At 48.6% G+C, this 15,665-nt stretch overlaps 1 protein-coding gene across 2 annotated transcripts in view; it reads left to right on the top strand.

Annotated features, from left to right (window-relative positions):
* The window catches only part of FBLN5 (fibulin 5), a 70,771-nt gene extending 55,381 nt beyond the window's left edge, over window positions 1-15,390 (top strand). For both annotated transcript variants that reach the window (XM_019745227.3, XM_019745225.3), the window contains exons 8-11: window positions 558-680; window positions 1,794-1,920; window positions 5,005-5,200; window positions 14,422-15,390. In XM_019745227.3, the coding sequence (XP_019600786.1) occupies window positions 558-680; window positions 1,794-1,920; window positions 5,005-5,200; window positions 14,422-14,583 (608 nt within the window). In that variant the 3' untranslated portion in view covers window positions 14,584-15,390. The remainder of the gene's footprint in view (window positions 1-557; window positions 681-1,793; window positions 1,921-5,004; window positions 5,201-14,421) is intronic.
* The last annotated feature ends 275 nt before the right edge of the window (window positions 15,391-15,665 follow it).

Below are 15,665 nucleotides of genomic sequence, written 5' to 3'. Positions count from 1 at the left end.
TTTGTACATAACGAAGTTTTAATATATTGGACAACCCCTGGCCTTTTGGATATGTCCCTTTTAGTTGTGAGTATAGGCGTAATAATGCTTTTCAACTTTGGGGCGATTAGTAAAGTTTGCTTTTTCGGAAGACCAGGACAAGCAAATGGTTTTGGGGGTCCTGGGGAAGAGCACTGCACCCAGAAAACTCCAGCAGGCAAACAAATCTCACCTCCAGAGATGGAGGGTAGAGTCAACTGCAGGGGCAAAATGAGTGATGATTAGATGATGTAGCTGAGCCAGAGGCAGAGGGTGTTGGAAGCTCAGTGGAGACAGGTTTCACCTCCTTGCAGAAAAGAATTTTCAAACAGTTAGAGCTGTCTAAATATCAGTGGGCTGTCTCAGTAGATAGTGAGCTCCCCATCACCAGAAGTATTCAAGAAGTGAATTGGCAACTTCTTGGCAGTAGAGCTGTCGTATATGTCAGGAAAGTGTGGGAGCTGGAGTAGATGTCCACTAAGCTCTCACATCCAGGTAGTCTGTGATGACAAACAACAGGTGTAACTTGTCACCCCCAGATATGGATGAGTGCAGCTTCTCTGAGTTCCTCTGCCAACACGAGTGTGTGAACCAGCCTGGCACATATTTCTGCTCCTGCCCCCCTGGCTACATCCTGCTGGATGACAACCGAAGCTGCCAGGGTAAGGCTGTCCAGAAGGACCTCGTTGAGGGCGGTGTAAGGTGGGACTGGCTCAAGATGTCTTCCCCTGGGGCATCCTGTGCGGCTTTGGGAGGGTGAGACATGAGATCATGAGTAGGTGCGGGTGGCTCCCCGAGGGGCAGGTTCTGGGCAGGATGCCTGGGCTGGTGCCTTCCTGCCTTGTGATGTGTCCTTTGGCCTCAGAAAGGTCATGACCCACTCTCACTTCTGTAAATGAACTCCACAGAGACAGGTGGCACCCCCTAAGGTCTGGGCCTGCCTCCTCAGGCAGATCTCTGTATCCCCTCTGAGGACTGGTTCTGACCCACCCAGGACGCCGTGTGGCCTGGACCAACCACAGCCCAGGCTTTCTCACACCCCCTGGGGGGCATCCTGGTCATGTTTTTTCTACTGACTTCCTAGATAATGGATGCCAGGGAGACCTCACACATCTGACTGCTGGGTCCCTCCAAGTCCTCTTGGTCAGGACCCCAGGCTATGAAAGGGGGGGTGGGTCTGGCTCAAATCGGCTGCTTGGCCCAATTTCCAGCCCCACACTCCACCCACTGGGGCCATTGGTGGAGGCTGGTAGCTGCCCAGTTGACCCATTTTCAGCCTCCCTGAACCTGCTGCCTTATCCCAACTCCAAGCAAGACATCTCCATAGCAGTGCCAAGCAATAGAAATAGAATGTGAGCTACAAACGGGAGCCATTTATGTAATTTAAAATTTGTAATAGTCACATGAAAAGCGTAAAAAGAAACAGGTAAAATTCATGTTAAGACTATATTTTATTTAATGCACTATATCCAACGTATTATTCCAACATGTACTCAATGTAAAAATTATTGATAAGATATTTGACCTTCTTTTCTTGTACTAAGCCCTTGAAATCCGGTATGTATTTTCCACTGACAGTGCATCTCACTTGGGACTAGCCACATGTCAAATGCTCAGTAGCCACACGTGGCCAGTGCCTGCCATGTTGGAAAGTGCAACTATGTAATAAGGTGCAGGCAGTCCCCGTCCCCACCCCTGCCCCCACACACGTGGCCCGGGACCAACACCTTGGCAGTGCTGCTCTGCTTCAGCCTCTCGTCTACCCTGCATTTCAGACATCAACGAGTGTGAGCACAGAAACCACACATGCACCCTGCAGCAGACCTGCTACAACGTGCAAGGGGGCTTCAAGTGCATCGACCCCATCCGCTGTGAGGAGCCTTATCTGCGGATCAGCGATAAGTAAGTCATAGCTTCTCCTCGGGAAATGGGAGCCTCGAGGTGAGGGGCCTGGTTCAGGCTGCCAGTGGGGTGTAAGGGAAAGTACACCTGTCAGGGAATGGGGAGACCTGGCCTACCGCCTCACACACCCCTACCCCCCACAGTTCTCTGTCACTTCCCCACTCATGCCAGAGCTATAAGATGATTCTCTAGAGCGAACCAGGAGGAGAGGCCGTGTTCACAAACCTCTTTTTCCCTTTAACGACTTTGTTCTGGATACAGAGTCTTTAGAGCTGGGCTTCTCAGATGTCTCGTGTGTAGGCACCACATGGCGGTCTTGTTAGAGAGCAGATCTGGATTCAGTGGGCTTGACGTGGCCTGAGGTCCTGCCTTTCTGACAAGTTCCCAGGTGAAACAGATGCTACCGGTCTCCCTGGACCACACTGTGAGTAGTGAGGAGCTGCAGAGGTCGCTAGAGCGTCCTCAGTATGGATGGTGCGTAGCTTGCTCTAATCGTCTCCGATGTTATAATGTTAAGTGTTTTACTAAATCACATGATGGCAAATATTAGAGTTGAGGAGAGAATTAAAGTGAAGACAACCTCTAGAAGGTAACAGCACTAGGGCAGTGATTTTCTGTGCCTGGCCGACTAGGAGTGCTTTCCCTTCTCTTTTAGTCCCTATTTAACCATCTCAAGTCCCCCACTCCTGCCGCGCGCGCACACACACGTGCGTGTACATCTTCTGCCCTCCTCTCTACTAGTCACACATTTCGACCCTGAGCAACGCCCAGCCCTGGCGTTGTCCTCTAGGAATGCAGCATCTAAGAGGAATTTGTGGCTTACCAGGGTGCTTCCCCCTCTGATCAAAAACTGGCAAAAGAAAACAAAGCAGGGACAGGCAGGTCTTTTAGGGATGTCTTCGCTTGCTGCTGCAAGCTGTGCTTCTAAGTAGCTCTTTAGAACCAGGTTCTTGGATTTCTGATTCCAGGGCCTTTGGGGCAGGGCACAGCTTCAGGCTTCTCTTACCGGCTTCCATTCCTGGTTTTATCCGGGTTTCTCCAGGCTGCCCTTGCCTGAGCCAGTTCAACATGCAGCACTGAGCTGGTGTTACTGGTGAGGTCGCTGGCAGCCGCCAACAATGATCCTCCAAGCCCATTCCAGTCTGACTCCAGGCGCCCTCGTCCAGCTCATTTCCTTGCTCAGGTGTCCTGTACTCTTGCCAACCTGAACAAGGCACGCTCTCTCTCACCATTCCCCATACCCCGGAATGTCCAGTCTTTTGTGCACACATTTTCCGTCATACGGAAGGCATCCCTTTTATTGCCCCATAGACCAATGTGCCCCACCTTTCAGATCTCGGCTCCAATGCCACCTCTCCTAGCTGGGAGCTATCATTCCCTCCTCCCAACTTGTTTTAGGAAACAATTCTATGTGACATGTGACATTTTAATGTGGCCATTTGGCACCAAGGACATTTGACTTGGCAATTTTGATGCAACTTTAAAAACAAAACTTTAAAAATTCTTTTATACATTCATTTAGGTGTTAGTCCAGTTCCTCTTATGTGTCAGACGCTGTGCTAGGTGCTGTGGGTTTTGCTCTTACGCGAGTGGAGGAGAAAGACTTTGAGTATATTGTTACATAAATGAATATACAGTCATAGATTGTGACAGGTGCTGTGAACAGGAAGAACAGAAATTTACAAAATGAAAGAGTAGGCCAGACCTGGTCTAGACTGGGGAGCCCGAAAGCCCCTCTGAGGAAATGACATTTGGGCTGGATTGGGAAGGTGAGTCGATGTTAACGTAACAGAGAGTGGAAGAGCAGAGGGAATAGCATGTGCAAAGGCTATAAGGCAGGAGGGACCTTGGTGTCTTCAGGTCACTGAAAGTAGGCTGAGTTGCTGCAGGGAGTGAAGTGGATAGTGACCTCGGAGGAGGTCAGAGAAATTGACAGAGGTCAGACCAGATGGGGTCTCAGAGGTTCAAGTGGGTGTTTAGGTTTTATTCAAGTGGCAGTAGGTGGTCGCTGGGGATTGAGACATAATCTGATTTATGTTTGACGAAGCACTCCAGCTGCCATAGAATGGATTGGAGGGGGAGAGACCCATTAGGAGCCCATCACAGAGGCCCAGGTGACACAGTAAGTGCAGGGACAATGGCGATGGTAAGAAGTAGTTGGATTTGGACTATATTTTGGAAGTAGAACCAATGGATTTTGAAGATAGATTGGGAGATAGGGGAGAGTGACAGAAACATGGTAAGGAAGACTTTCAGTTCTGGCCACCACGGCATATATCAACAGACGTCCTCGGGAGTCTAGGGATGAGATGAGAGATGGGAGGCAGGTAGGGAGAAATGAAGGGGTGTCTGTAACAGTTATTTCTTGGTAATAGGGATCAATGATATTGTATTAGGACAATGCTATTACCAGTATTTTGAATTAACTGCTTTGTGTTAGAGCTATTTGTCTCTGATTTATTTCTCCTATTAGAAGCTGAACTATTTGTGGTCAGGATCTTATTTATAATTGCAATTATAGTGTCTTAATGTCACGTCTCATACAGAGTGAATTCTGAGCTCCTATTTATTGAATGAAAAGATTAAATTACGTTCCACACAGACTGGGCTAAGTGCAACAGAGAATGTAAAAGGACCACCCAAGACCTGTCAATCTAATGTAATTTCTCACTTTTAAAATTTCCTTTTTTTCATTATAAAAATAAAAAATAAAAATTTTTAATGGGTATGTATGTCTGGGGAAGTGAAGGGCTTTGCAACCAGTAGCACATTCCACGGACTAAACACAGGACAAATGTGAAGCACGTTCGAGAAGGTTTCAGTATCTGAAAACCAGACATCTAAGGTTTATACCCTGATGATTATCTGATTGGTCAGAATAGGCCGTTTTCTAGGAAAGAGAGAGCTCACCTACATGCTGGAGAGTTTTTCAATGAGAGCCAGGAGCAGAGAGAGTCTACAGTTACAGCGTTTAGATGATAAAAATGGGGTGGCCTCCTTTGCAGCATTTTAAGTGAGGAAGTAGATACAACCAGCATCTGGAAAGGCTTTGCCACTTTCTCACACAACTTTCCTTTCCAACAGCCGCTGTATGTGTCCTGCTGAGAATCCCGGCTGCAGAGACCAGCCCTTCACCATCTTGTACCGAGATATGGACGTGGTATCCGGACGCTCCGTGCCTGCTGACATCTTCCAAATGCAAGCAACCACCCGCTACCCTGGGGCTTACTACATTTTCCAGATCAAGTCTGGGAATGAGGGCAGAGAATTCTATATGCGGGTAAGAGGGGGCGGCGACCAACGCTCACCGTCGACAATGTGTTGTGTTGTCTAGCCTGGCACGTGCTTCTGGAAACCGGTCTGAATGCAGCTAGGAGGGGCAGCTGTGATGGGAGGAATGTGGAGGGAGGAGGGAGTCAGGACTTCAGGGCTCTGGTTCGCGTCACTTTCTGTGTGGCCTTGCGAAAGCTGCTTCTCCTCTGTCCCTGTGCCATGAGAAGTTAGGCCAAGATGGAACCTTTGGGCTCTTACCTCCTACAGTTAGTTCTATGGGAGAGGCATTCACATATTCGTTTATCTACCCACTCACTTGATAAGTATTTATTAAGTGCTGTATTCTCAGTTCCTACTATACACTTTGTAGGAACTGAGAATACAGCAGTGAACAAAACATCCCGAACCCCTATCCTCATGGTACCTACATTGCAGTGAATATAAAGGCACGCGTCACAGGAGAGGGCTCTACCTGCATTGTCCCACACAGCAGTCACTGTGCTCTTGACATGTAAACTAATTAAAATGAAATAAAATTAGAAAGTAGGTTCTTCTGTGGCACTAGCCATATTTCAAGGGCTCGACAGCCGCATGCAGCTGCTACATTAGCTCAGATAGAGAACATGTCTGTCATCGTAGAAAGTTTGAATGGATAGCACTGACTTATCCATATCAGGAAAAAGTTTTAGAGCACACACCCTAAAATATAGTTGCTTGTTTGTAAATGACATGTTTGTGTTACTGTATCATTTATATTATTGGGCTTCACTTCCTGCAAACCTCTGGGGTGATGACATCTCTTTAGAGACCACTGGCTCAGAGTGATGTTTTTCACATTTCAGTGTGAATTTGGGTACTAGTCCAAACAGTGGATTCCAGAGCTTCATCTCCAGAGAATGTGGAATCATCTGAATTATCTAGAGTAATTTCAAATGGGGTGGCGGAGTCCTAGTGTATCAGTTTCCGGTGGCTGCTGTAACAAATTACCATCAACTTGGTAGCTGAAGACAACAGAAATTTATTCTCACACAGTTCTGGAAGCCGAAAGTCTGAAATCACTTGTACTGAGCTGAAATCAGTGTGTTGGCAGAGCTGTATCCTCTCGGGAGCTCCAGGAGAGGCTCACTTCCTTTTCTCCTCTAGCTTCTGGTGGCTGCCAGCATTTCTTGACTGGTGACCACGTTACGCCACTCTTTGCTTGCGTGGTCACATTGCCTCCTCCTTTCTGTGTGCATCACATCTTCTCTGTCTGTTATAATGCCACTCGTGATTGGCTTTAGGTCCCCCTCAGGTAATTCAGGATAATCTCTCTGTGTCAAGATTCTTAATCACACTTGCAAAGTTCCCTTTTGCTTAAAAAGTAACACTCACAGGTTCCAGGGTTTAGGACCTGGTATCTTTGGGGGCCACGTTTCAGCCTGCTTCACCCAGAAATCTGCATTTCTAAAGAATGCAGCCCTCCAAGGTTACTGTGGGGAGCAATCCGCAGAAAGATATGGGCCATGGAAATGTGCCCACTTTTAAGGGAGATGGTCCAAGAGCCTGTAAAAGGACCACATATCTGAGTTCTCCGTCCCTCCTCTCCTCATCTCCTGGCAGAGTGTTGTATTCTTTGCCGCTGGGGCTGGGACTGTCTGAAAACGTGGAGGTCTCAGAAGCAGCGGTTAGGACAGATTTGAAAAGGTCCCAGGGGCTGGTATTGTGCCTGTATCCTCACTAATATGCTTTTGGCAAGATGCTAACCATGCCAGGTCATATGTGATAACAGGGCTTATGGAGCCAACACCTCTAGACCAGTGAAGCAGGGTCAAGGGCTTTGCAAGAAGATGAAATGAGTTGAAGAGAGAGGCGCTTCTGCAAGATGAAAAAGACGGAGCTGTGTCTATGTTCATCCTTCCCCCTCACCCATAAACAGCTGTCCAGCAGAAATCTACATCTGTGAGCTGCGGGCTTGCTGTCCTTGGGGACATAAACCTAGCCCATTGGCATTCACCAATCTCGCCTCTCTCATCTGTACAGACACAGTGGGGCCCAAACAGCACCAAGATGCCCCTTTTGGGGATTTAAAGTACCATCACTTATTCCACCTGCCTCCATTTTCCCCCAGCAGAAAGTGGCTTTGTCTCGGCAAGAGTTCACTCACCAGGACACCATCCACTGAAATCCCCTTAGGCCCAAATGTTCCCTATGTGGCTCACTTGTAAGAAGTACCCAGTGATGGTCGGAGAAGAAGATTATCCTACAGATGGAGTAGACAGGAGGAGGGCTCTTCCTGGAAGTTTCCTCTGGGCCTGGGTTGTCATAGCAACAGTAGGACCCTTGAAACAGCACAAGCTGAGCTGTATGTGTCTTGTGCCCTCTCTCAGCACATTGAGAAGGGCCCTGATTCATTAGTGTTTATTCAGAGGAGGATGTCAGCATATGGAGGGGATCTAGGACTGCCTTGAGAATGGCTGAAGGAAATTAGGGATGGGGAGGGGGCTCTTGGCTGGAAAGGGAAGAGAAAACAGTCTGGGTCTGGGGGCCCTGTAGAGCCACAGGGTATGGAGGCAGGAAGATAGAAGTCTGCTAGACAAGGTAGGGCTTCCACAATCCAAAGTTGCAGTTTCCACCCATAGTCATTCTTTTTAAATATATTTTTTAAATATTTATTTATTTATTTGTTTGTTTGTTTCCCTTTCTTTCGCCTCCCCTCCACTCTGGTTCAAGCCGTTGTTGCTTGTCTAGTTGTGTAGGACACAGCTCCCTGGCCCATGTTGGTATTATGAGCCTTGCACTCCCCTCAGCTGAGGCATTCGGTCGCCAGTTGTCGGTCCCCCGCTCACGGCAGCTCTCGCCGGCTGCCGGCCACTCCTGGCAGCACACAGTAGCCCACAGCAGTCCACGCCAACCTCCAGCTGCTCACGGTAGCTGGCTGCTCATGATAGGCCAGCTCCAGGGAGAGTGGTTGTTCACAATCTTCGCTGTAGAGGGCACAGCTTACTGGCCCATGTGGGAATTGAACTGGTGACCCCTGTGTTAGGAGCACGGTGCTCCAACCACCTGAGCCACTGGGCTGGCCCCAGTGTGTTTTTCCAGGATCCATCAGCTCCAAGTCAAGTCGGTGTTTTCAATCTAGTTGTGGAGAGTGCAGCTCACTGGCGCACGTGGGAATTGAACCGGCAACCTTGGCTTTAGGAGCACGGCTCTCCAACCACCTGAACCACTGGGCCGGCCCTAATTTTTATTTTTTACATGATTTGATTTTTACATATTTATGGGAGAAAAGTGAGACTATGTACTGTGTTTCCACAAAAATAACACCTACCCAGAAAACAAGTCCTAGCATGATTTTTCAGGATGCTCATAATATAAAATACGCCCTATTGTATTTCCCCGAAAATAAGACCAGGTCTTATATTAATTTTTGCTCCAAAAGATGCATTAGGGCTTATTTTATATTATGAGCATCCTGAAAACGCATGCCAAGTCTTATTTTCTGGTCAGGTCTTATATTCAGGGAAACGTGGTAAATAACCTAAAAAGCTATAGCATAGTCGTGATAATGTGGGCCCGGAGCCAGGCCGACCTGCTTCATTTGTGGTCTGCAGCTTCCCACCCGTGTCACCTTGGGCACCTTACCTGACCTCTCTGAGCTCCAACTTCCTCATCTGTAAAGACGGGGTAATAACTGTATTTACTTGAGGATTAGATGAGATCATCTAATTAGCACAGTGCCTAGGACACGAAACAACTGTTTTTATCAAACAACTGGGATTTGGCAAGGCTGATACATTCACTTTCTTTTTCTCTCTCACCCTGCTGCCTTGTACCTGTGCATACCTGAGTGACATCTCAGGTCGATCCCATGGGATTTGCAGACACTTTCAGTTGCTGTTGAATTGTCTCATTCTCCCATATAAGTCCAAGCTGGTTTAAATACAAACTTCAACCTCTCAGCCCCTCATTCAGTGTAAAGCGCCCCCCCCATACACACACATGCTCAGAGGCAGGGTGGTGGGAGGGGTGTGGGGGTGGCCTCTCTACCACCTTCCTCTATCAGTGCTGCCTCTGGCTCCTCCTCCAGGGGTAGGGGTTGCAGATGATTGGAGGGGAGAGATTGGGGGACCTGAGTCTCCCTTGATTGCTGCCATTGTAAGGTGGCATTGGTGCTCTCTCTGGGGCAGAGACCCAAATGCTCTTGCTTTCACTGGGTTCTTTGGAGGTTTCCCTGAGGACTGAGCGCTGACTGTTCCCGGATGTGGGTAACACGGCCTCTACTTAGCCACTTGCCTCCCCAAACCTCTCTACCGCTCTTTCTGGTGCTGTGTCCCACACAGGCTTTCCAGGGGTGGCGGTTGCCTCACCCTGGCTGGCAGACCTTATTTACGTGAGGACACCAGCAGCCACCTCTCACTGTGGTGCCAGGCAGCTCTGAGGCTCTCTAGTCTAGACTTCTCCAGGAGAGAGTCACGTACCCCTCTCCGCATCCGTAAATGTCAGGGGACCCACCATTCCTGAATGGTTCTCTTAAAACCCTCCTGTCCTTGAGGTGGGGGCTGGTAAGTGTGTTTAGTACATGTATATAGGTTGCAGGTGGTGATAGAGGGAGAGAAACATCTGGCTTGGGGCCACAACTTTGCAAATCCTGTATAACAGCCACAGAAACTATAAAAATCCTCTACCTTGTTCGACAGGTGCCAGGCACAGTGCCAAGTGCTTTGCATCTCACTCCTCACCTTCACAGCAATCCTATGTAGAGGGCCTGCTTGACCAACCAGTTTTACAGATGAGAGCACTGAGGCACAGAGAGGCTAAGTAACCTGCCTAAGATCTCACAGCTAGGAAGCACCAGAGCAGGATCAAACCCAGGCAGTCTGGCAACAAAAATTATGTATATTTGTTGTGCAGGGTGGCCTGCGGGTTCTCTGCTCCCACTCCCCACACAAGAACGCAGGACATGGTGAGGCCGAAAAGGAACACCCACGGAGCCATAGATAAGGGAGTCATACCACTACAGTCTCACTGGAGGCTGGATTCACACAACGTGCGACCTGCTGTCCGCTTTTCTGCCAACCGACCAACTCTCCTCAACTCCACCATGCAATCTGCGCTTGCTAGCTCAGCCCCCATCTTCTTGCTAGCCCCCATTTTCTGCTAGCATAGCCATGGCAGTTATATTAGTGGCCAATGGCTCACTGGTTACAGCTGACGGCCAACTAGCCACAGCTGATGGCCATCCAGTCACAGTTGATGGCCATTTACTACCTGAGCCAGCACCTTTCCACGTGAGGCCGAGAGCCTGGAAACTGCATGCCTGGCTCTGTCCCCACAATATTCTTACATTTCTCTTTGGGATGTGGGGTATTTCCACCCACTCTTCTAGCTCTGGGGGTCTCAGCAGAAATTGAGATAACAAGAACAGTCTACTTTAGCATCTAGTAACAATAGAAAGTGTTCAGTAAGCAACAGGTATTATTGTATTGATGGTATTACCGCTGCTGCTGCTGTAAGGAGGTGCTGAGCCCCTGGGCCCTGGAGAAGTTGGCAGTGCTGCCCAAGGGACTGGAGCATTATGTGGGAGGTGCAGCTTGGTGGCCATTGAGCCTCTCCCCTGAGATTCACTGATTGTATTACAAGCACTTGGGAAGAGCTTCATCTCACCCAGGAGGCAAACCACATCCACACACATGCATGCATGCATACATGCACACATACACCTACCCCATGCATACCCACTTATGTAAGTGCACACATGCAGGCACACACAGCACACATGTGTGTATACCCATGTGCACTACATACACATGCACACATGCTCCTTTCACAAGCGCTGTTTTGTAGTCTGTCACTCTGAGCCCTAGACAGAGGACTGGTGATTGGCCAGGTGATGCAGGGATACAATTTGGGCCAGAGAAAGGAGTATGGTCATGGGGTTTGGACTGTGCCAAAGTGTGCATAGTCTGTGACACACGTGGATCAGATGGCAGGGCCAAGGGAAGCTGACTTGCCATGGTCTGGCTGCTTGCCATGTGTCAGACAGTGCTATTTCACAAGTTGATTCAGAACAAATCCAAGCTTGTGTGGGATCAGGGCCAAGAAGACATATGTTGGTGGGCTGTTTGCAACCTACTCCCACCGTGGTCAACTCCACAGCCTTCGGTTACTACTAATTCCTTCTTCCATCACAGCATTAATTCAGCACCACTCCACTATGTATGCGGCTTTGAGTCAACCACTGAGAGCTCAGGAACAAACAGGATGTAGCCTCTGCCCTTGTGGAGCCCACACTGTAGTGGGGAGGGGACAACCAACCGGGCAAACATTTACAATGCAAAGTGGTGATTCTCAAGTAGAGTAAGTGTTGTGGAACGTGGGGAAAGTGAGAGGTACTGAGAGCTCATCGTAGAGCATAATGGACAGAGCATGATTTTTGGAGGGAGACAATCCAGCACCATGTGCTTGTTTTCTGATCTTAAGTAGTGTACTTAACCTACTTACATGGTAGTGTTATGAGGATTAAATAAGAGATTATGAAAGGTGGTAGCCAAAGGCCTGGTATCAACCATCACCACCACCACCATCACCACCACCACCACCACCACCACCACCACCACCATCATCATCACCACCACCACCACCACCACCATCACCACCACCATCACCACCACCATCACCACCACCATCACCACCACCACCACCACCACCACCACCACCACCACCACCACCATCACCATCACCACCACCACCACCACCGTAATCACCACCACCACTATCACCACCACCATCATCATTTTGCACCATTGACCACCAGGTTCACCAATGACCAAGGGCTCTCAGTGGGAGCTATTTCATTAATTCCCTGACTCTGCCCTAAAAGCCTAGTGAGGAGTGGATGTGGCTATCCTCAGCTCTCCTGGCAGGCACTTGAGCCTTCCCTTGTGCTGTGGGCTGGCCTTTCTCAGGCTGCTGCAGATCTGAGCTTGATGAAGGTCAGACTCACTGACCACTAAGGTTACTTCCAAATGCAAGAGGCAATGATTTCCCATGCTCTGGAGACTCTTACTAGGAAAGCCCAAAGGAACAAGTTGGAAGTTTCCAGTAGTTCCATTACCCCCTCCCAGGCACTGTGGCTCTCCCTCCTGAAGGCTGCCCACAGCTCAGGATTCTCAACCCTTGGCCTTTGTTCATGCAAACAGTGAAAGCTAGTGAGATATTTGTGTATGTAAATGCCATGAGCATTTCCCTGTGTGGCTGTACCCTCGGGAGTCCTGGCCCAGGGCGCCAAGATTTTGCAAGAGTTGACAAGGAAGTCTGAATGATCCTCTGCGTGAGCAAGTGCCAATTGTGCTGATGCTGACGGGAACAGAGAGAGCTGATGCCAAGAGGAAATTGCATCAGCAGATACAGCAGAGGTCTCAGTACCTGGCTGGCACCTGTCTGCCAGCCCCACCTTTGACATATGTGTGGCAGCTTGTGGGGATGTCTAGAACTTTATAGAGAGCCCTCCCTCTGTGGAGACAGATAAAGCACCTGGTGCAGCCAAGTTTCTCGATTTTGCAGAGCCTCTTATTTTCAGTTTTTTGGGTACAGCGCTGGGCTCTGCAGCTTGCAGGAAGTGATTGTCCAGCATGCTTGTTCCTTCATGCTCTTTCTTCTCTAGGGACCCACTATCTGGTCATTGCACTGAACCCCAAGCACATCTCCTTAAGGGCAGTGCTAAGGAGAAAAAAATAAACACACCTCAGTCTCTTCTGATCATTGTTATGCAGTGAAATAGGCTTGGGGTTTGGGGTGGGACAGAAGCACCCGAATGAAATCCCTTGGCTCTGTTCCTGACGAGTTGGGTGACCCTAAGCAATTACTTAACCTCATTGGGCCTCAGTTTGCTTATTTATAAAATGAGGAAATAATGAGACACCTTTCGTAGGACAGCCAGGATCCCTAGTCTGGGTCCTGTGCTTTTTCAGATGAGTACCTCTCAATCGTTAATGTACCCATGAATCACCTGGGGATTGTGTTAAGCTGCAGATTCTGGCTCAGTAGGTCTGGGGGCAGGGGTTGAGATCCTGCATTTCTAACAAGCTCCCTGGTGATACTGATGGATGCTACTGGTCCAGGGACTGCACATTGAGTAGCAAGTCCTTTCAGAGTTGTCATGGGTATTAAATAAGCACATGTACGTAAAAGTGTCCAGAAGAGTGCCTCATGCATGGTGGGTGCTCAGTTGATATCAGTCTGCTCTCCCTACCTCCTCAGAAGTTTTAGAAAAAGATTCAGTGAAGGAGAAAAGTTTACGTGAAATTATTAGGATCACAGCGATAGGGTCACAGAATGGCAAAGCTGGAGGTGACTACAGTGTCCAGACAGGAGCCTCAGCAGGGGCTGCAAATTGGAACCACCTGGAGGCCCGTAAACAAGTTACACTTTCCTCAGACATCATCGAAAAACCACTGAGGCAGAAAATCTTGGAATGGGTCCCAGGAATTGCTAAAAAAAAAAAAAAAAAAAAAAGTGTCTGAAATCCTTTAGAGGCTGTTTACTTGGGAACCACTGATCTGGTACAAACCCTCATTGTAGAGATGAGGCCTTGAGCTGTGAAGTGACAACCTTAAGTCACACAGTTAGTTCCATCAATTATCTGTTTTTTCATTCAAGACATATTTATTGAGCATCTACTGTGTGCCAGGCACCATGCTGGGTTTTAGGGGATTCACTGGTGACAAACCTGGCCCTGATCTGAGCTCTACGGAGGTCATGGTCTAGTGGGGACCTACACATCGGACGTGGACCAAGTAAACAGTGTGCACAGTGACACATGGTAATGGATATGTACCGTCCTATGCAAAGTAGCAGGTACAATGGCAAAGGATCAAGGGTGGGGGCAACTTAGATTGAGGAAAGCAGGGAAAGCTCCTCTGAGGACGTGACATTTCCAGCTGAGACCTGAAGAGTTAGCAGGAAAGAGCCAGGTGAAGCGTGGGCAAAGCCGGGAAGAGTGGCACCAAGGAGATGCCATTGTGACTGCAGGGGACAAGGGGGAGGACCCTGACCGAGGCTGCAGAGGGAGGCTGCAGCCTGACCACCTGGGGCTCCTGTGAGAGGCCACGTGGCCACATCTCCTGCCAGATAGCTGTCTGCTTCCCTCGCCTTCTGTGCCGTTGCTCAGCAGCTTCTGGGGTCCAGTTTACCCTGCCCTCTTAGGTTGGTCAGGGCTTCTCTAACAAGTGTCCTCGGTTTTGTCCACAGCAAACGGGCCCCATCAGTGCCACTCTGGTGATGACACGCCCCATCAAAGGGCCCCGGGACATAGAGCTAGACTTGGAAATGGTCACTGTCAACACCGTCGTCAACTTCAGAGGGAGTTCCGTGATCCGACTGCGGATACACGTGTCGCAGTACCCGTTCTGAGCCTGGGGCTGGAGCCTGACACTGCCTCTCAACTGCACCAAGGGACAGAGAAGAGAAGACATGAGAGGGAGAATGAGAGCGAGACAGACGTTACTACGCCTTTCCTGCTGAACGTTTCCAAAGAAGTCGGCCCCAATGTCCTGACCCAGCCTGTATTATTGTAGACCTGTCACTCTGAAGGACACGCTCCCCCCAGTTCCTCCAACGCAGTTATCAAAAAGTATTATCATTGGCACCCTGACCTGAATTGACGGAGATTTTTCGAGGCCTTCAGTTTATTTTCCTATTTTTTTTCCCCAAAGAAAATAGATTAGGTTTGCTGGGATCTGAGTCCATGTTCCAAGACTGTGAACAGCTTCCTCTCACCTCTTCCACGCCTTCTGTCTCTCGCTGATGCTGCTTTGCAAGGGCCCAAAGGACGCCGTGTGTAGCTAGTTTGCTTCTTGTATGTACAGAGAAGGCTATGGAAAGAAACCACTGTAGGATCTGAGGGTTTTTAAAGAGTCTATTTCAAAACCATGTCTGGTATTTCCAGCCGTAAAAGAAGTTTTAGTTGTCGTGAAATTTGTATAACTGTTTAATCCTTTCTTGTTCATTTTGAGGTGTTTTTTTTTTTAAAGTAATAAGTGGTAGAATTCCTTCAAAAGGCCTTCAGACACATGTTATGTTCTGTCTTCCTGAACCCAGTCTCCTCCATTTTAGCCCAGTGTTTTCTTTGAGGACCCCGTAATCATGCTTTCTTTGGAATTTTTTACCCAACTGGGTTGGAAGGCAGAGGTCTCCAAACTGATTAAATATTCGAAGAGATTTTGTGTTTGGTTCATTTTGACATCACAGATGATTCAGCATTTGGGGTTGGTTCTGGTTCTCTTTAAACCTGTTTATTGTGTACTGGCTTGAAAAACTCTCAGACAGCTTGATCAGCATTTATAACTTGGGCACATGACAAAGAGGGGCGGGCTGAAATGGGGTGCAGAAGTTAGGGGGAAGCATCAGCCCTGAATCCTATTTCACTAGGTTAGAAAACAACCAGCAGTGCCTCTGTTATGTGGATTATTTCCAAGAACTCTTCCAGAATAGGA

This window comes from Rhinolophus sinicus, chromosome 3 (assembly GCF_057876585.1).
Source record: "Rhinolophus sinicus isolate RSI-liver-muscle chromosome 3, RSI-T2T, whole genome shotgun sequence".
NCBI lineage: Eukaryota > Metazoa > Chordata > Mammalia > Chiroptera > Rhinolophidae > Rhinolophus > Rhinolophus sinicus.
The sequence above is the reverse complement of the archived record's forward strand: the minus strand, read 5'-3'. Positions and strand labels throughout refer to the sequence as shown.